The sequence below is a fragment of the Phoca vitulina genome, unplaced genomic scaffold (assembly GCF_004348235.1).
Source record: "Phoca vitulina isolate PV1807 unplaced genomic scaffold, GSC_HSeal_1.0 scaffold2, whole genome shotgun sequence".
Taxonomy (NCBI): Eukaryota; Metazoa; Chordata; class Mammalia; order Carnivora; family Phocidae; genus Phoca; species Phoca vitulina.
Genome location: NW_022589705.1, coordinates 74318428 through 74339765, shown reverse-complemented (window position 1 = coordinate 74339765; position 21338 = coordinate 74318428). Strand labels below are relative to the sequence as shown.

Here is a 21338-nt window from a genome sequence, read left to right as displayed (position 1 = left end):
CTCTTTTGGATTTTCTCTTTGCTTAACTTGTAGTTTTGCTTTCTGCTCACTTCCTAATTCTCCTTTTTACACAATTCATTTTGGTGTCAATTTCGTTACTTTCCATACTTTCTTTACTTTCAAAAGCACCTAAGTGTTGAAATTTGTGCATATATATTTAAAGACTTCTACCCATTTGTTCTTGATTATTTCTTCAGTTATGATTTTCTGGGTTCACCAGTTGCCATCCTCCTGCCTCTGTTATTGGCCTTATATCATTTGGCCTTCCAGTTTCATTTCTTTATTCAGATCCCCATTGCATGTTACTATATTTTCTGTAATATTTTTACAGGTATAGATGCTTTTATGTGTACTGTGTTGTTTTGTCTTTCTTACATAAGATGGCCAGAGTAGGTGATACTAACTCCATTCGTAGATGAGGGAACTGAGGTTCATAAAGGTTAAGTTAGTTACCCAAGGCCATGTGGCCAGGAAGGAGCCCCTATGGGGCCATAATCAAGGTCTTTACTATTATCAGTCTGACAATATTTATATAAATAAAAGTTGTTTCCTTTTTTAAAATGCCTAAAGAAGATTTTAAAATAGAAACTTTAAAGAGCCAGGGACCTCACTTTTCCTTTTCCCCTTTTCTATAGGTTCTAAAAGTTTGAAATTCAGTGAATACTACGTTAAAGCCATGGTTTTTTTCTCCTTTTTGTTCATAACAAAAGAGCCAATTTTAATCTCGTTAAAGTAAATGAATTAGGATGGGAAAGCAGTTGTCACAATAATGAGTCATATAGTTTTAGAAAGTGGAGTGCGATAATTAAATGTTGGGGCTTTCTTTAGGTATGTCAGATTAACTTAGCCAAAGGTCTGGGTTCTTCGTTTCTATAATACTGTCTTGGGGTACTGATACGGGTCTTCCTTTATGGTAAAGGGAAGGTAAAGCTATTGATAAAGGATTTTTGTTTTGTTTTGTTTTGACACCTGCTTTTCTGCTTCTGAAAGTCTTTGAGTCATCAGATTTTCACTTCTCAAGTTATTAGTCATTGTTTATAATTAAATGTTTGTAAAGTTAGTCATTATTAGGGGGTTACTGGCAGAAACATGATTCTGCCTTGAAGGCATTCTGGGGTGTATAAGTAGAGTACTTAAGATACATACTTATTTTACTATGTTACAGAAGTAATATGTACTTGAGGCTTAAGGAAAAATCAGAAGTTTGGAATAATTGTCATAAACAGTGAGAAAAGGAGCTGACTGGAGACCATTAAAGTATGCCAATGAGTATTGATTTTGGGGGGAGTTTTCTGAGGTGCAAAAAAATTTTTTTTTACTTGAAGTTTGCTTTAATATATAACGTAGGAATGTCAGGATGAGTCAATAATAGGAAATCTTTTAATACATAACTTCAACTGGTCAAATAAGACTGTATGAGTAGATATATAGATGCAAAAAGACATCTCATGTAATTTACTATGCATTTCTTATAATAGATACTCTTTTAATCATGGTAAGGAAATATCTGCTTCAGATTAATATCAATCATTAAATTTAAGAGTAAAATGATGGAATCCTGTTAATGATTACTAGAAGAACACAAATTACTGGCGTCAGCATTATTATTTAACTCTTGGATTTTCGACCTAGTACATGTTAAAGAAATTAGAAGAAATAGTGGAAAAGGGGAGACAAAATTATCATCATTTGCTAGTAAGGATCTTTATTAGAGAATTAAGAGAATTCATGAAAGTTCAGTGAAGTAGTTAATTGAATTTTAGTTATATAAAAGAGCAGTATTTCTGTAAATAATTGTTTCTCAGATAATATGAAAATATATAGTATTCCTTTTGGCAAAGCAACTTTAAAAAGTACTTATGTCGGATAAAAGATAATTTCATAGAATGGAGAGACTTTTTAAATGTAAGGTGTCAGTGATTCCTAAATTAAGATCAAGTTTCGATACAATTCTGATGAAAATATCAGTAGGTTCTGATGTTTTGAAGAATAGGCATGTACACACACAAACATTACACATGTGTTCTAAAAAATAGTTTGATAGTGGCGGACTATTAAATGGTTAAACCTGTCACAATTAGGTTTATTAGGATAGTGTGATATCCTAAAATTAGGCTGATAATGGGGCGCCTGGCTGGCTCAGTTGGTAGAGTGTGCGACTCTTGATCTCGGGGTCGTGAGTTTGAGCCCCATGTTGGGGGTAGAGTTTACTTAAAAAAAAAAAAATTAGGCTGATAATGATACAGAATAGATTGCCACAGAGACATTTTTTAAACAATTTGGTATGTTAACAGTGAATGAAAGGAATTCAGTAATTATTCAGAGAAAGGGGAAAAATGCCCTTTAAACCTCAAAGTAAATAAATCCCAGGTGGATTAAATTAGGGGTTGGCAAATTATCAGCAGCACGCCAAATCCAGCCTGCTTTCTGTGTTTCTGTTTTGTTTTTGTTTTTCTGTACACTGTTCTTGTAAATAAAGTTTTATTGGATCATTGCCACATTCATTCATTTATATATTATCTATGGGTGCTTTTGGTCTACCAGGGCAGAGTTGAGTAGTTGTGGTAGTATGGCCTCCAAAATTGAAAATATTTAGTATCTGGCCCTTTTCAGATAAAGTTTGCTGACCTCTGGATTAAAGGACTATATTAAAAACAATGAAACCATTTTCTTAGCATTTTATTGTGGAAGTACAACTTTATGAGAAATCAAAGAAATCACAAAGGTAAAAACTAGATTTTTGGCATAGAAATGGAAACTTCAGTACATAAAAAATTGTAAAAGTAAATATTGAAAAAAATGTTGGTAACATGCTACAAAACTTAATATTGGTGCATTATAATATAAGTGGATATTACAAAAAGAATTGCAGATTGAGACAACAGTGGGGAAAGACTTTTAAATGGCTTTTTACACAAATTGCTAGAATAAATCTAATTAGAAGTTTAAAAAAAAAAAAACTGTCATTGTGTATCAGGAACATTGACTGTGTACCTTTTTACCTAGTAATTTCACTTCAAGAATCCTTCCTTTAGAACATAATGCTAAGTATGAGAGTATGAGTATTCACAGAGATGTTCATGATGGTATTTCTGATTATACCAAATGTTGGGAAACAAGTGGGCTGACATTGGGTTATGGTTATATATTCTCAGTGTCATGCAGGACCATTAAATTGGATACTGAGGCCAAAGGAAAAATCAGTAATACCGATCCTGTCTTTTTATATAAGTTTTCTTGTTTTGTTCATCATGGATTGTACATTTAAAAAAATACTGCATTAAAATATTGTCTTGATTACTGAGATTTTTGGTACCTTAATTTTGTGCCTGAGGCAAGTGCCTCACTCAACCTCATCCCAGTCTCATCCCTGTGTAATCTGATATGTCTATTAAATAATATATCAATATTTCTCAAACGTGAGTAATGGACCAGATACCTCTTACCACAAAAAAAAGGGGTTATGTTGGAATTGTCTGAGAATTCCAAGAATAAGAGGTCTGCTGGGGTTTTGCAAGTTTCAATGTAATAAACAATGAATGAAAATAAAAGTTAAATCTGCCACTTAACAGATTTCACAGTGAAATAATATAATTGTAAAAACAAATAACAGCACTGAAAACTTGTAGTATAACTCAGTTATATGTGGTTATTCATGATGAAAAATATGTTTATATTCGCCAAAAAAGTCATTGAAATAAATACACAGTTTTCAAAAATATTCTCTTAGAATTCTCAGACTCCCTAGAATATATCTGTAGACCTCAGGGATTCTTTGAATCCAGTTTATAAAACACCAATGTAATAATAGGCAAATGTTCAATTGACTCAGTGATCAAGATATCATTTTATTAGAATGATATATTCAGTTTAATTACAACTATGTAGAAAAATAAAGCCTCTGAATACAGGAGGGGAAAAGACTGGAAAGAAATATACCAAAAGAATAACAGTGGTGGTTTTAGTGTGATGGAAATATGAGTAGAATTTTTTCCTTATTTCTACCTGTCTAAACTTTGTATAGTGTGTATTACTTTTATAATAAACAGCAACTTAACATACTGTAATAGTAAGAATTTTCAAAAATAATTTAAAAATCTGGTAGTGCTACAGGCTAATTGGGTAGCTACTTTCATTTTTTATCTCTTAATTTTTCAGCATATGCAAACCTATTATACCGTTATTGCAATTACCGTTTGCTTGCTATTATTTCTTATTAATGGTAATGTAGTATGAACATTTTCTCCGCCCTGTGTAGCCAAAGTAAAATGTATTGAATGTCTGGATTTCTTTAGATACATTGTATTAATTCTTTTCTATAAGTATTTATTTTTTTATTTTCTTTTTTAAAGGAGTATAGTCATGGCCAACAGCAAAAAACTCAAGAAGGGGAATTGAAAATTAGTGCTGTCTTTTCAGTCAGTGGCAGTCCTCTTGGTAAGAAACAGAACTGAGTAAATGCATCATGTTTATTTATCCTGACCAGTAGGATGAGAGGAAGTATCTACTTGTATTAGTAAACTAGGCAGTTCTCTGCCCATTTAGAATGGCTTTAATTATATACTGCATAATTAGTTTTGGGTTTCAACACTGGTTCTAGAAGAGAAAGAAGGATATATATCCTTAAAATTCAGACAAACAGTAAAACATTTTTTCTTTTACCTTTTTTTTTTTTTTTTTTTTTTAAGCTCCACAGTTGACTACTGGCTTTCAGCCTTCACTGGCGTCATCTGGCATGAATAAAATGCTTCCTTCAGTTCCAGCCACAGCTGTCCGAGTTTCCTGTTCTGGTTGTAAAAAAATCCTCCAGAAGGGGCAAACTGCTTATCAGAGGAAAGGGTCTACTCAGCTTTTCTGCTCCACGCTGTGCCTCACTGGATATACAGTTCCACCTGCCCGCCCACCGCCACCTCCCACCAAGAAAACTTGTTCAAGTTGCTCAAAGTATAGCAGAATTCTAAATTACCTTCTTTGTTTGTTTCCTTTTAAAGTACTCTGTTCTTATCTGTGTATTGTTTAATTTTCTACATTTCCATGTTTATTGAGAAGTCCCACAGCATGTTGCTGCTCTCAGGTTTTCCTTCTTTTTACAGATTTATTTATTTGAGAGAGAGCAAGCGGGAGGGAGGGGAAGAGGGGGAGGAAAAAAGAATCTCAAGCAGACTTCCCGATGAGCATGGAGCCTGATGTTGAGGGGCTTGCTCTCCCGACCCTGAGATCATGTCTTGAACCAAAATCAAGAGTTGGGTGCTCAACTGACTGATCCACCTAGGCACCCCTCTCAGTTTTTCTGAATACTAGGTGCTCAGCTTATTTTAACTGCAAATAATGTGCCTTTTATATATTAAGAGATGTTTTTGAAACAAGCCTTTCCATCCTTGTTAGTTGAGATGCTTTTATCTTAGAGGTAATAGATACTTAAATCCACAAATATTTAAAGTTATGTATCTTGTTATCTAATTGGAATTCATTTAAAACGTACCTTTAAAAGGACTCCAGTGTATATATTTTTTTATCTTCTCAGTATCTCTGAACTACCTCAGAGGTTCCATTTTAGTGTTGAATATCGAAAGAATATGACCTTAGACCTTGATAAGGTCTTTCTGATATATTTGAAGAATATGAATTCATTTTATTTGATTTGATATGGTGATTGTTAGAAACTGCTTAAATAAGTCAGAGAAAGATGAATAATGTTCTTGTTCTGAAACACTTTGGCCTCTATTATTAAGCTATTCAAACCACAGTTTAATAGTTTAGATATTTGTATTTATAGTTCCTCACATGAATCCTTCCCTTTTTCTGTCTGGAAAGGGAAGGAGGTGCTCCCTCTTCTGGTTTAGTTGGAAAAAGGCATTTTAGAGACTTGAAAGAAATTTGAATGTGGTTAGAAGTCTTTCTGGTAGTTACGTGGCTTCCTTTTATGTTTCATGTTTGATTTAGTGAAAATAGACTTCTTTATTTATAATGTTTGAATTATAAAACATACTTTTAAAAGTGTGTACTTCATTTCTATATTCTCATATATTCATTATCAGATTCTAAGATTAAATCAACTTGAAAATTATGATTTTTATAGGTTTTTTTTTCTGTTTTGCCATGAGATAATTTCATATAATAACTTCCTCTTATGCTTCTTTATTTAATTCTACTTTAGTGATTGGCACTTTCTAAAATTTCAGTTTTATTTCTTCTTTCATAATAATAGTCACAGATATTTTCAGAGATATATCAGTGAATTTTAAAATGACCGTAGAAAACTCACAGAAGTTTTAAAATGTGTGCCCTCTTTCTGTCTGTGTTTTTAAAGTCTTGTCCATACATATTATTCTTTTCATCTAAATTTATTATATCCTTTTGGTTTGCCTAGCGTTATCTGGAGATAGGTCATTTTCACCTACGTGTCATGCCTTATCCATCTTGATCATATGTAGTTCAGTTATCCTTTAAGATTACATTTGTCTTTTGTTATGTTTGGTCTTATCCATAAATCTTCCATGTTTTCAGCCTGTCATTCCTTGACTCTTAACTCTTCTACCTCTTCATTCATTCACTTATTCTACTTAACTGTTCTACCTCTTCATTCATTCACTTATCTATTATCCTTTTTTCACCCCTGTTCTTTTCCATTTGCCTCTTACTGTTCTCTATCAGGTATTCCTTACCTGCCTGTCTCCTCTGCCTTTTCTTCCCCATTTTCTTTCTTTTCTCCCCTTCTCATTTTATAAGATCTCTTTTCTGTTGCTGCTCAGCCCTCAACCCCTGATCAGTCTTGATTTTCCTTGCATTCTGTTTTACTTCCTGAACTACTCTTTCATCTCCTTTTTACCACTTTACCTTTCCTTCCCTTGTTTTCCTTTTTTTTTTCCCCTTCAACATGGGCTTGAACTCACAACCTTGAGATAGAGACCTGAGCTGAGATCAAGAATTGGATGCTTAGGGACGCCTGGGTTGCTCAGTCTGTTAAGCGACTGCCTTCAGCTCAGGTTGTGATCCCAGGGTCTTGGAATTTAGTCCCGCATCGGGCTCCTTGCTCAGCAGGGAGCCTGCTTCTCCCTCTGTTTGCTGCTCCCTCTGCCTGTGCTCTCTCTGACAAATAAATAAATAAAATCTTTTTTTTTTTTTAAAGATTTTATTTATTTATTTGACAGAGACAGAGATAGCGAGAGCAGGAACACAAGCAGGGGGAGTAGGAGAGAGAGAAACAGGTTTCCTGCCGGGCAGGGAGCCTGATGTGGGGCTCGATCCCAGGACCCTGGGATGATGACCTGAGCCGAAGGCAGACGCTTAACGACTGAGCCACCCAGGCGCCCTAAATAAATAAAATCTTAAAAAAAAAAAAAATTGGATGCTTAACTGACTGAACCACCCAGGCCCCCCTGTTTTCCTCTTATTTACACAGTCATTACAGCGTTTGGGATAGTCTGGTTTATCTGACTATAAAATTGTTCAATTGGATCGATCGTACCTTAAATATAAGGAAATTGGATTCAAAAAAGTTAAAAGATTTCCTCAGTGTCACATAGCTGGTTAATTTTGCTAACACCCCGCCCCCTGGCCCCCATGTAGTCCATATAATCAAACAGGTTTGATTTGTAAGTTAATCCCTTGAAGGATCCCAAGAAGGATTTCAATTTAATTTGAATGGGTGGAGGTAGAAAAGATTTCCTTCCTGATAGCCACTATGTTTATAGACCAGTAGAAATATAGCAGCAGCACTTAGGTTACAAGAAACTCAATAGCTATTTGAAGTAACAGTTTTATTTTTCTTAATCTTTTATTAACCATATCTCTTAACATCTTGAATTTAACCTAAACTCTAAGTATATTTTGGCTAATTATCATTTAATTTTCAGGTTTCTTTAGTTATAAGGACCTAACACTGTTTTTAAAAATCTTTTTCAAATCCTCCGTAAAAGAGGTAATTTGGAGGATAAATTTTTAAATACTATTAGAAAGATCAGCTTACTTGATATAATGATACTCAAAGAAGTAACTATTTCAGGATTGTCTGTATCATTTCTGAAGTTTTACTATTTGGAATCAGATATAATGTACAATAAGATGTAATGTAGTTGGATGCTAGGCATACTGAGGGGAGTGAGACATATACCTACTTTTATTCTTCCTTGCCTTGATCCATGCTGCACCCCAACCCTTATCTCCTTAACATTCTAGGAAGCTCCTATTTAAGATACAGCTAAAATGTCACCTGTTGGGTAGCCTTTCATGTCACATAGTGTCTGAAATAATTGTTTCTTCATTTCTGTTTCTATTGTACGTTATGCTTTTTCATAATGATTTCACTTTTATATATTAAGGATGCTTCTGTTATGGTATTTTATATGTCATTTGTCTTTTTGTCCCAATATACTATGAGCTCCTGGAGTGCGTGCTTGTACCATATTGTGACACAGGGTATAGCTAGTGCCTGGCTCAATATAAGTGCTCAATAAATACTTCTATAAATGAAATATATTAAAACCTAGGGACACCTGGGTGGCTCAGTTGGTTAAAGTGTCTGCCTTCAGCTCAGGTCATGATCCCAGGATCCTGGGATCAAGCCTCATGTCGGGGTCCCTGCTAAATGGGGAGCCTGCTTCTCCCTCTCCCTCTGCCCCTCCCCCTGCTCATGTTTTTTCTCTTTTTTTCTCTCTCTGTCAAATAAATAAAATCTTTAAAAAAAACCCTAATTAAAAAATAACTGGGGCGCCTGGGTGGCTGAGTTGGTTAAGCGTCTGCCTTTGGCTCAGGTCATGATCCCAGGGTCCTGGGATCGAGTTGCACATCGGGCTCCCTGCTCAGCAGAAAGTTTGCTTCTCCCTCTGCCTGCTGCTTCCCCTGCTTGTGCTCTCTCTTTCTCTCTGTTATACAAATAAATAAAATCTTCAAAAAATAAAAATAAAAATAACTGTGAAGGCAAAAACAAATGCAGAAAGTAGAAGAGCCTAGAGCTACTAAGTATAGAAGATGAGGTATGGAGTTATGTATTATAGCATATGAGGTGTTCCTTGTGATGATTATTATGTTTACTATTATCTTTTATTGAAGCAGAGATATTTGTAATCTTTTCTAAAAAGTACTCTATTAGTGTAATCTGTTTAAGATGCAAGAATGAGTATAATGGTTTATATACTATTATGTGGTGTGTACTCATGGGAGGGAGACAACATTTAGAAAATTTCCATAAAGGCATTTTTTTCCCATTGGCTTTTTTTTTAAGAGAGACAGTGAGTGTGAGCATGAGCCAGGGAGGGGCAGAGGGAGAGGGAGAGGGAGAATCTCAAGCAGGCTCCATGCTCAGCCCAGAGCTCGACTCGGGGCTTGATCTCATGACCCTGAGAACATGACCTGAGCCAAAATCAAGAGTTGGTCGCTTAACCAGGAGCCCCTTCCATTGGCTTTTGAAATGGTTTACACTTAAACAATTTAATAAACTGCTATGTGGGAACACTGGTTTGGGGGTAGGATAAGGTGTAGAGTGGTAGGGGGCCTTAGAAGTGTTTTAATCTTCATTGTCTTGCTACTCATGCTACTCATTGTCATGCTACTCATGCTTACAAATTAAATTATTTAAAAATAGAAGTACTCGATTTTATATAACTATGCTAGAGTATACACTGTGTGGCTTGAAATGTATTTTTACATTTATTTATTAACAATTTTACTTTTAAGTAATTTCTACACCTAGCATGGGGCTCTCTCTCACAGTCCTAAGATTAACAGTCTCGTGCTCCACCAACTGAGCCAGCCAGGTGCCCCTGTATTTTTACTTTTAAAAGATGGTGTTTTTAAATTTTTTCAAGTGTAATATATTTTTAAAGAATATTTTGAAAATATGGAAGAGCCTAAAGAAGAAAATTAACGTCTCTTATCATCCTACCTATTAGAGATAATGAATGAAACTGCTTGATGTATATCCTTTTAGTCTTGAAACACAGTATACTAATTTTCCCAACAGTTCTATGAAGTAAGCCATGTCTTAGTTCTGTTTATAGAACAGAACCTAAGGATCAGAGCAATTTATCCGTTTACCCAGGAAAACCCATGTGTTCTTATTTAAATATCAGTGCCCTTTCCATACATATATATATAATTGCCTCTGTTTTATTTATTTATTTTAAAGATTAGAGAGAGAGAGCATGAGCGGGGAGGAGTGGGAGAAGCAGGCTCCCCGCTGAGCTGGGAGCCCGATATAGGGCTCGATCCCAGAACCCTGGGATCATGACCTGAGCTGAAGGCAGACACCTAACTGACTGAGCCACCCAGGCGCCCCTGTTTTATTTATTTTTACTGACAAAAAGGAAAAATACAAATGATACTGTGGCTTATTTTATTTTTGTTACCATTTTTAGAGATATTTTAAATCCAAAGGATGTGATCAGTGCCCAGTTTGAAAATAGCACCACTAGTAAAGATTTTTGCAGTCAGTCATGTCTGTCAACATACGAACTGAAAAGGAAACCTGTTGTCACCATAAATACGAACAGCATTTCAACCAAATGCAGCATGTGTCAGAAGAATGCTGTTGTAAGTCATCTTACTTTTGGGCGGGAGATCCAGGGAGATCTAATGTTTGTGCTTAAAAGAACAGCTTTTAATGATCTCTGCTTGTTGTTGGTGTGTTGTTTTTTAATTCCTAGATTCGACATGAAGTTAATTACCAGAATGTGGTACATAAACTTTGCAGTGATGCCTGCTTCTCGAAGTTTCGCTCTGCCAACAACCTCACCATGAACTGTTGTGAGAACTGTGGGGGCTACTGTTACAGTGGCTCTGGGCAGTGCCACATGCTTCAGATCGAGGGCCAGTCTAAGAAGTTTTGTAGCTCAGCGTGTGTCACAGCATATAAGCAGGTACATGACTGTATTTAACCCCAGTGTCTTTGTTCCTTTCAGGAGGATCTACTTGTTTTGGTAGAACTTACTTATGAAAATATTGTCATAAAAATACTAAGAAGTTATTTTTTTTTAAGATTTCATTTATTTGTCAGAGGGAGAGAGATAAGATGTTATTATTAGCTTAATATTTTTATATATAAATAGTACTTGTCAAATGAATGTGTATTAAAAACCCACTTGTAGAGTTTTATAAGTAGCGTATTTTTCTCTTCATGCATTTGAAATACATGCTTTTAGGGCATGGCATTTATATTTCAAATATGATTCATGTTTTTTAACAATATTTTGAAAATGCACAAAGAAGAAAAATAATGCATCTCCCAGAGATACCCAGTCTCATCTTTTTGGTGAATAGTTTTCTTTGAAATATATTTTTGGTTTGCATATAAGTGTATACTTTTTTATTTGATAAGGTAAGGTCACAAGTTACATATATATTCTTGCCATGAAATCCATATAGTTGAAATTGCAATTCAGAAAATAAAAATCTTACAATTAATTGTTTTTAAGAGGTTTTTCCTTTTCTTCATGAAATAGGAAAAATAAATGTAGGTTATATGTTATTTTGTGAATTGATGAGGTTTATAGAAGATGAATCACATGAATGCTGTATGACAAATGTCTGTTAGGCAGTTTCATTTTTACTATATTTGTATTTTGTTAGTAAATTTTGATCACAAATTAGATTTTAAAATTCATAAGTCCAAAGGAATATTTTTAATTTTACAGTGCCTTCCTGTTTCAGGGCATTAGCTGATCATTCTTTTCCTTAAATTAGTGAATCTTTATACAGTCTAACAAGATTCATGAATGTGATGTCATTTGAGAAATTTCTTTTAAAGTATTCTTAATACTTTGCAGTGATTTTGGAATTTTCAGTGTTATACAGTGTTTCCATTTATTTCTTGTTATTATGAAGCACATTAAAGGGGCTTAGCTTTACTATTTATTCCTTCCTCTAGAAACACCTTGGTTTTACCCTCACAGGGAGAAAAAAGACAGTATCTTCATGAGCTTATCCTTGTCCAAAAGACTTTTCTTGATATTGTTCAAGTACTAAAAGTTACTTGGATTCAGTCCATTGAAAGATGGTTCATATTCTGCAAGAGAAGGAGAAATAGGTTGAATCATCTTAATTTTAAATTATTTATTGTTTTTAATTTAGCCAATATCTATAAATTTCTCACATATTAATATGTACTATAGTGTAGAGAAAGAATGTGAATTTAGAAGTAAAGCAGATCTTTGTTTGATTCCCTGACTTTCTATTCAAATATAATTTTACCTGGGGAAAGCCGTTAAACTCCCTGGGTCCATTTTCTTATCTGTGAATGGATATTATACTACTACTGTTACTGAGATGTTGTTAGGATTATGTGAAGTAAGAATGAAAAAGCACCTACTATAGAAACTGGCATATTGAAGATGGTCATATCTGCTGCTTTCTTTCCTTCGTCATATATAATTCATTAAACAAACATTAGATGTGATTCCTGCTTTGAGGGGCTACTGTCTCCTGGGGGAGATAGACCTACAACTAACTGAGTAGAGATGGTATGATGGAAGTATTATGGTACAGCAGGGCACAGATCAGTTCTACTTGATAGGACAAGATGAAACTATCAGCAAAATCTTAACAGAGATAATGGATACTGGATATACTTCATAGGTTATCCTGAATGTGTGATATGTTAGTAGTATTTAGCATTATTTGCTGCTGAATCCCTAATTTAGTGGGAACTTAAGATAGGAGACTCATTGATTGCTTATATTTAGACACTTGTGATATCCAAAGTTTGCTCCAACTTTATTGCTTACTTGCTTATTGCTTTGTGTGCTTTGTTGTTATTAGTGGTAGAATATTTGGTAGTGAATTTTCTAATTTTATTCTCTTGAATTCACATTTTATTGCCATATATAGGACCTTTTGTGGGGGGGGTTCTTCTAATTTTTAGCATAGTGTAAGAGCATGAATTCCCTGTTGTGTAATTTTTTTTAATTCCATTTTTAAAACTATAGTTACAATCAATTAATAGATCCCCAAATTAATTGCCAGGTTGTGGTCAGCATTATTTTTTAATGAAATAGAATAGAATGGAAAATATAAACATGCATCACATGTTATCATAATTTACATTGTTTTATGAAACTTTCTCAGTTTTATATACATATATGTGTAATACACAAACAAAACTTCAGAAATATGTACTGGGTCATTTTGTAAAATTTATTTCTTACTGAGGATTGTAATCATAAAAGTTTGAAAGCCACTAATTTAAAATATTTCAACAGTGTTAAGTATAAACATTTCAAAGAATTATGCTTTTACTTATAATTTGGTAAAAATGAATGTTATTTTATTCTCTTAATAGAAATCAGCCAAAATTACACCATGTGCGCTTTGCAAATCATTGAGATCCTCAGCAGAAATGATTGAAAATACCAATAGCTTGGGAAAGACAGAGCTTTTCTGTTCTGTTAATTGCTTATCTGCTTACAGAGTTAAAATGGTTACTTCTGCAGGTAATACTGGTTTCATAAACTATATAAGTAATAATAGTTGACAAAAGTTATGGTTATTGCTTTTTTGTATAGTATAGATTTTTGTCCCAATATAATTGATTTTTAAGGCAAATTTAAAATATTTCAGATCTGTGTTGTAATATACCACCTCTTGCCTTGATTGCTTAAGTTATGTTTATTTATTTGCTTGCCTATTTGTGCATTCCCCTTTTCCAAAAAAATTTCATATGGCTTCTTTAATATATCTTTTTATCCACACCTGATTTATTTCAGTATTCATTTACTTTGTAGTTTCAGGGTATACTGTGCCTACTTTAAATTAAAAGAAGTATTATTAATGTTAAGTTAGTTTTTGTTTGTATGTGACGTGATTTAGTTTCAGTTCCTGCAACTTGACCTGGCCCTTGAATTTTCATATATTGGATACTTACTTATTTTCTCAAACATTTGTGAACATTTGTATATATTACTCATTAATTTTTATTTTGATTTGCTTAGGTGTACAAGTGCAGTGTAACAGTTGTAAAACCTCAGCAATCCCTCAGTATCACCTCGCCATGTCCGATGGAAGTATACGCAACTTCTGCAGCTACAGCTGTGTTGTCGCGTTCCAGGTACGGCGTCAAAAATCTTCCTCTGTTCCAGTCAGTGAGGTGCCTACTATGTAGTGTGTAAACTTGGTAGGTGTTTGCTCCTGCCCCGATTGCTTACGCTTCTATCTCAGTCTTGTTAAACGTGGATTCTTTGACTTTTGCTGTATTTGGAGGATTGTCATTTAATTGCCTCCTGTAACATTAAGTGGAATTGTTATTACCCAGATTATCTATTGGGAGGATATTATTTTTAAAGGAGGTTATTAGTTTGGGGCCCTGGCTGGCTCAGTCAATAGGGCGAACCACTCTTGATCTTGGGATTGTGAGTTTGAGCCCCATGTTGTACAGAGATTACTTTTAAAAAAAGTTAAAAAAATTAAATAAAAAAGGAGATCATTAAATTATTTTAGTTTTTGGGTATAAGAGACACTGCACATTCAGTTATAAGCTGCTCAAAGGTAGGGAGTTTTGCTTGTTCACAGGTGTATCTTACGTACCTCGAACTATGCTTGTCAAACTTAGGTACTCAGTGCTTATTTGTTTGAACAAATGATTACATCGATCATTTTGTTTGTTTCATTTTTCAGAATTTGTTCAACAAACCAACAGGAATGAATTCTTCAGTAGTGCCCTTGTCTCAGGGCCAAGTAATTGTAAGCATCCCCACAAGTTCAACAGTATCAGCAGGAGGGGGGAACACCTCTGCTGTTTCTCCCACTTCCATCAGTAGCTCTGCTGCAGCTGGCCTCCAGCGACTTGCTGCCCAATCCCAGCACGTTGGGTTCGCACGAAGTGTTGTGAAACTCAAGTGTCAGCACTGTAACCGCCTTTTTGCCACAAAACCAGAACTTCTTGACTATAAGGTAAAGTATAGGATCATGGTAAAGGGTTTGGGTATAAAATGGTCTATCTATAAAATCATTTCTGGCTTTTCATGTCTCAAAATTACACTACTTGTTTTGAAAGTGGGAGGGAATAAGGATTTCTAAAAGATAAACCAAATGTTTAATTAGTACTTGATGATTATTTCTTTACAGGGTAAAATGTTTCAGTTCTGTGGCAAGAATTGTTCTGATGAATATAAGAAAATAAATAATGTAATGGCAATGTGTGAATATTGTAAAATTGAGAAAATTGTAAAGGAGACTGTGCGATTCTCAGGTGCTGACAAGTCATTCTGTAGTGAAGGTAAAGGCAAGATCATTTTACCTACTGAGCATGTTGGTCCTTTTAAAAGTAACTGATGATTTAAGCTGTTACTATTTAAGTTTATGTAGTTTATCCTTCGTGTATAACAACAAAGTCTTTTGTTTACACTTGGTTTGCTTTTTTCTTTTCTGAGTCAGTCCTTCATATCATATAGATGTCAAAATGAAGGAAAAGATCATTGAACTGTATTACAGAAGATGGTGGTGATATGAAAAACATACCATGTTCTTAGATTGATAGGGATGTTGTAGTTATTGCACCTTTTTAAAAAATACATTTATTTATTAGGTGGGGGAGGGGCAGAGGGAAAGGAAGAGGGAGAGAACCTTAAGCAGACTCCCTGCTGAGCGTGAAGCCTGCCGTGGGGCTCCATACCAGGACCCTGAGATCACGGCTGGAGCCGAAACCAGAAGTCGGACACTTAACCGACTGAGCCACCCTGGCGCCCCTATTGCATCTTATTTCTAAAGAGAACTTCTTAAATTTTGGTAGCATCCTAAGATTATAGTTCTGTTGTTTTAAACAGACATGTTTCTGAATAGGCAAATCAATGTGAGGTAGGTTGTCTTCTTTATTTAGATGACTATTTTGTATGTTTAATATGTTTTGTTTTATTCTAAAGCTGTACACAATTGGCCTCCTAGATTAGTGGCTTTCAAACCTTTTGACCACAACCCAAAAGATCATTGTGACCCAGTATGTTATCACCCTCCCAAGTAAAATAAAAGTTTTATGAAACAAAGCTGGCTTTTATTATATGTGATGCATTGTAATATTTTCTGTCCTGTCTTATTTTATTTAAAAAAAGAAAATGATAGAATAGATCCTTTAAATTGATCTCTTGATCTACTAATTGCTAAGGATCCAAGTGTGAAAACATTGTCACAGGGCATTTAAGTTTAAAGATGTAGATACTTAATATTTTTTCTCATGTTAATTTTATCTTTCCTGTTTTTAGGTTGCAAATTGCTTTATAAACATGACTTGGCAAAACGCTGGGGAAATCACTGTAAAATGTGCAGTTATTGTTTACAGACATCTCCCAAATTGGTACAGAATAATTTGGGGGGGAAAGTAGAAGAGTTCTGTTGTGAAGAATGCATGTCCAAATACACAGTTCTGTTCTATCAGGTAAATATAATCCACATTCCTGGGGTTTTTCAAGTTAGGGCATACATTACTCCGTTTTATTCTTCAATGTAGTATGAAGGGCAGTTTAGTGATTTAAAACTTTTAAGTATTAAATGTATTATGTAAAAAAAAAAAAAGTATTATGTCCTCTTGCAGTATTAATAAAAGATTTAAGAAGACTTTAATGTCACTGAAGTTATGTTCTTTTTGTTTTTTTTTTAAGATTTTATTTGATAGCGCAAGTAGGAGAGTGGGAGGCAGAGGGAGAAGTAGGCTCTCCACTGAGCAGGGAGCCCGACGTGGGGCTCGATCCCAGGATCTTGGGATCATGACCTGAGCCAAAGGCAGATGCTTAACCAACTGAGCCACGCAGGAGCCCCTTCTTTTTGTTTTTAATTTCCGTATAGAAGATCTGTCAGTCTTAAGACATCAAAGTATTTAAAATTAGCATTTTATTAATTTATTATTTAACTAAAATGAATTTGTCTTCAGAAGTTTTTGAAGATTATAGGTCTTATTTTCATTTCACTATGTTTTTAAATTACTCTTTATTGACATCTATAATGTGACTTTTAATGTTTAGTATAAATGATAAAAAATGATATTTACCATTTTAGGGTGGTTAACCTTCATTGTTGTGTTCTAGATTCTAAGTTAATTTCCTCACTTGTCATTTGTGTACTGCTTTCATTCTCTCAGGCCACAGATAATTTGTTTTTTACTCCTTTACCATCTTATTTCATTTTTAGATGGCCAAATGTGATGGTTGTAAGCGACAGGGTAAACTCAGCGAGTCCTTGAAATGGCGAGGAGAAATTAAACATTTCTGTAACCTGCTTTGTATCTTGATGTTCTGTAATCAGCAGAGTATGTGTGACCCACCTTCACAAAACAATGCAGGTAAAATTAAACTTTACAGTCTTATCAGTGCCAAGGACCAGCTACTGTTCTACAGATTGGGGAACTTTAAACACTTGTTAATATTTTCATGAAATGCAAATTCGCAAATTTCATTCTGTTCAAATGGCATTAACATTTAAATCCCTTTTTTGTTTAACATCAGAATGAGTTTATTATGTTTTCTCTGAGCGTATTGATTTAAACTCTGTAAGAACTATGGGAAAGAATGGCAGTTAATGTTTGTAATTGGGTATATACACCTTGATTTCCTTAAAAAAGGATTTGAGAGTAAAACAAAGGACATAGAATCGAAATCACATGGCCTTTTAAATATACCACATGCATAGTTATACAAGAGAAAGTACATGGAATACTTTTATGTTTCACTAATTAAAAGAATAAAAAAAAAGCCCAGTTAATCCTAAAGTGATTCTTTGCTCTAACAGAATTTAACCTTACTAAAAGCATTGTTCAACCTCCTTGAGATGTTGGTTTCTTTGTATGTGCATATAAATTAAAAGGTTTTTTTATTTTTGTTTATTAGCAAGTATTTCCATGGTGCCAGCTGCTTCAGCAGGGCCCCCGTCTCTAAGAAAGGATTCAACTCCAGTTATAGCTAATGTGGTATCATTAGCCAGTACTCCTGCTGCTCAGCCCACAGTGAATTCTAACAGTGTCTTACAAGGTATGTCTGAGTTTAAAGCATTTATCTAGCCTTTTGCAGACCTATAATAAGACCTATAATCTTTTTTTTCAATCAGTGATCATTTTCATATGTTTGACACACTTTTATTATGAGGGGTGGCTCATTGTGGGCTGCTGGGCATTAAACAATGTTTTTATCACTTCCCGGTCTCTTGTTTTCATGTGACACTTTACATGTAGTTTTCCTGTAAATTAAGATAATTCATGTTTTTATTATGAGATTTTCTGTCTGTCGTTCCACCATCAGCTTTAAATGCTACTGTTTAAATAATTGTGTAAGATCCTAAATATTTATTTTAATTTATATCAGGTGCAGTTCCAACAGTAACAGCAAAAATCATTGGCGATGTAAGTTTTATTCTTTTAACTGGTATTGCCACTGTATTTATTTTCCAATTTTATACATATGAATATGTCTGTTAATTTTTCCTGCTTATTCTTTGTTATATAAAATAAATTTTATAAGCTCATTTAATCTTTGGGAACAAGATTCTGGTTATTCTGGTTATTTAATTAGGTCTTTTATGTACTTTGATTTCTTTGAATGGTTGCTCTCTGTGTAGTTACTGAAGGCAGTTTTTGTTTGTTTGGTTTAGTTTAGTTTTTTTTTTTTTAGTTTAGCTTTAGAGAATTAAATTTTATAGAATTCAGGCATAAAAGGTATTTGGGGTGTTTTGTAATATAGTCAGATTGTAAATGAAATATTTATAAAATGTACTTTGTTTTCCACCCAGTGCAGATTATCCTTAAATAAGCATTCTTGTTTCTTCACTCAGTATTTTTTTGTTTTGTCTCAAAAGAAGAAAAAAATAAATACGAGAAAAACTTAGAACAGTGGCATTTCTAAAGTGTTTTCTGGTCTCTAGGATAACTTTCATACCTTTTTTTTTCCCAAGTTACTTAAGTGATCAGAAGTGATTCTGTTATTTCTAGTTATCTTGAAACAAAGTCTTCTAAGACTCAACTCAGAAAATAACAGTTCTCATTTTAAACATAGCCAACATTGTTACTGGCCAGCAGTATCTTAGAATAGAAATAGCATTTTTCTTGTTAAATAGAACTGTTAATTAGATACATTCAGAGTCAGTATATAGTTATTAGACTATTTTATTACTATTGCTATTTTAGGAATATTGTATTTCTTACATATTTCGTAAGTTCTCTGTCTTCCATGTAATTCCAATATAGTATTTCTTTTGAAATTATAAGATTTCTTATAATTAATGATAAGCTTTTGAAAACCTCTTCGGTTTCTGATTTTTTTTTAACTAGGCAAGTACACAAACAGATGCCCTGAAACTGCCACCTTCCCAGCCCCCAAGACTTTTGAAGAATAAAGCCTTACTGTGCAAACCCATCACACAGACTAAAGCCACCTCTTGCAAACCACATACCCAAAACAAAGAATGCCAGACAGGTATGTTCCTTGCACTTTCTTCCTTTAATTTTTTTTGGAAAGGAATGTGAGAGCTGTTTACATTAATTGAGTGCTTGCTATTTCCTGGGTTATGTGTTTGGTTGTTTATATACATTGCCCACTTTTGTTCTCACAACTTCCTGTGAGTTAGGTATTTTCACCCTCTGAGAATTAAGAAATTATGGCAAAGAGAGGGTTTAATTTATAATACCATACTGTGAATACTTCATTTTCTTTTGTTATTATGACAGTGTAATTTTATGGAATAAGCCTAGACTTTGGAATTATGTAGACAGGGTCTAAATTAAGAAGAATTATTGTTGTTGTTTAAGATTTTATTTATTTATTTGAGAGAGAGAGAGAGAAAATGAGAGGGGGGAGGGGCAGAGGGAGAAGGGGAAGCAGACTCCCCGCTGAGTAGGAAGTCTGAAGCGGGGCTCCATCCCAGGACCCTGGGATCACGACGTGAGCTGAAGACAGCCACTTAACCAACTGAGCCACCTAGGCACCCTGAGGAACTGTTGTTTTGTAGAGCATCCTTAGGTTTGAACTTTTTCACCCTCTGTTTCAAATAGTCAGATTTTTGTGCAAGAGGGCTTTCTTTTCTTAAGAATGGCCTCTCCCCCCAGGCAAAATTTCTGAGCTACATTTCTGGATTCTGAGCGTGGTGCTATCCTCTGTTTTTCTCAGTTTGCCTCTCCTGGCATGGAATCTCTGCCCTGCAAAGTCATCAGGGCTGATGGTGATTGGGACCCAGTATTCTTGGCCTACCATTCCTGCAGTAGGGCCTCTACTCTATAGGTGGCAACTGGGTGAAGAAAGGGAGACCCCAGCCTGTCAGCTATACTCACCAGGAAATTATCCTCTTCACCTTAGAATTGGAGGGGATGAGAAATGATGGTGGCCAATCCCCCTGGTGAGGTATGGTAACCCTTGCTTGGAAGCTGAAGAAAGAGGAGCCCATTCTTCCTGGCTACACCTACCCAGAGGGGAGCTTCTGTCAAGCTGGCTGAGGGCGAATGGAGCAGGTTGTGGATCAAATGTCATAGTCTCCCAGGGGAGGGACAGAAAGAGAGGGAGAAAGATAGACTCTTTTTTTTTTTCTTTTTTTTTAAGATTTTATTTATTTATTTGACAGAGAGAGACACAGCGAGAGAGGGAACACAAGCAGGGGGAGTGGGAGAGGGAGAAGCAGGCTTCCCACCGAGCAGGGAGCCCGATGTGGGGCTCGATGCCAGGACCCTGGGATCATGACCTGAGCCAAAGGCAGATGCTTAACAACTGAGCCACCCATGTGCCCCAGAAAGATAGAATCTTAATCAGGCTCCACGCTGAGTCAGACACGGGGCTTGATCTCACGACCCTGAGATCATGACCTGAGATTCAGACACTTAGCCGCCTGAGCCATCCAGGCACCCGGAAAGTCTCAGAATGCTTAAACCAGGAAGTAATCCTAGATTCCTAGATCTGGAAGGTTATGCTAGATCTGGAAGGTTATCCTGTAGGTCAGTGCTTCCCAAACATTAATATGCATATGAAGTACTTCGGAATTTTATTAAGTACATTGTAATTTAGTGGGGTCTGAGGTTTTGCATTTCTTAAAGGTCCCATGGACCACATTGACTAGTAATGCTGTAGATGACTTTGGCCTATATTTGTATTGTATTAATAATGGCTGATTTAGTATTATGTAGCTTTGTTATCAGATATCTCTAATCAGGTGATTTGGGTTTCTTTGTTTTTGAGTATAGTTGACACACAGTGTTACATTAGTTTCGGGTGTACAACTTAGTGGTTTGACAAGTTTATACATTATGCTATGTTCCCCACAAGTGTAGCTACCATCCGTCCCATCACATTGCTCTTAGAGTGTCACTGACTGTATTACTTATGCTCTGCTCTTTTTTCCTATGACTTACTCATTCCATAACTGGAGGCTTGTTTCTCCTTCTCCCCTTC

The 21338-nt window shown here is 35.0% G+C and overlaps 1 protein-coding gene across 6 annotated transcripts in view; it reads left to right on the top strand.

Annotated features, from left to right (window-relative positions):
• The window catches only part of ZMYM4 (zinc finger MYM-type containing 4), a 135375-nt gene that overhangs the window by 77162 nt on the left and 36875 nt on the right, over positions 1–21338 (top strand). For all 6 annotated transcript variants that reach the window (XM_032388101.1, XM_032388081.1, XM_032388110.1 and 3 more), the window contains 13 exons: positions 4353–4437; positions 4689–4944; positions 10356–10530; positions 10644–10856; positions 13274–13424; positions 13923–14038; positions 14605–14880; positions 15055–15205; positions 16185–16357; positions 17107–17257; positions 17802–17942; positions 18273–18310; positions 19235–19379. In XM_032388101.1, coding sequence (XP_032243992.1) covers positions 4353–4437; positions 4689–4944; positions 10356–10530; positions 10644–10856; positions 13274–13424; positions 13923–14038; positions 14605–14880; positions 15055–15205; positions 16185–16357; positions 17107–17257; positions 17802–17942; positions 18273–18310; positions 19235–19379 — 2071 coding nt within the window. The remainder of the gene's footprint in view (positions 1–4352; positions 4438–4688; positions 4945–10355; positions 10531–10643; positions 10857–13273; positions 13425–13922; positions 14039–14604; positions 14881–15054; positions 15206–16184; positions 16358–17106; positions 17258–17801; positions 17943–18272; positions 18311–19234; positions 19380–21338) is intronic.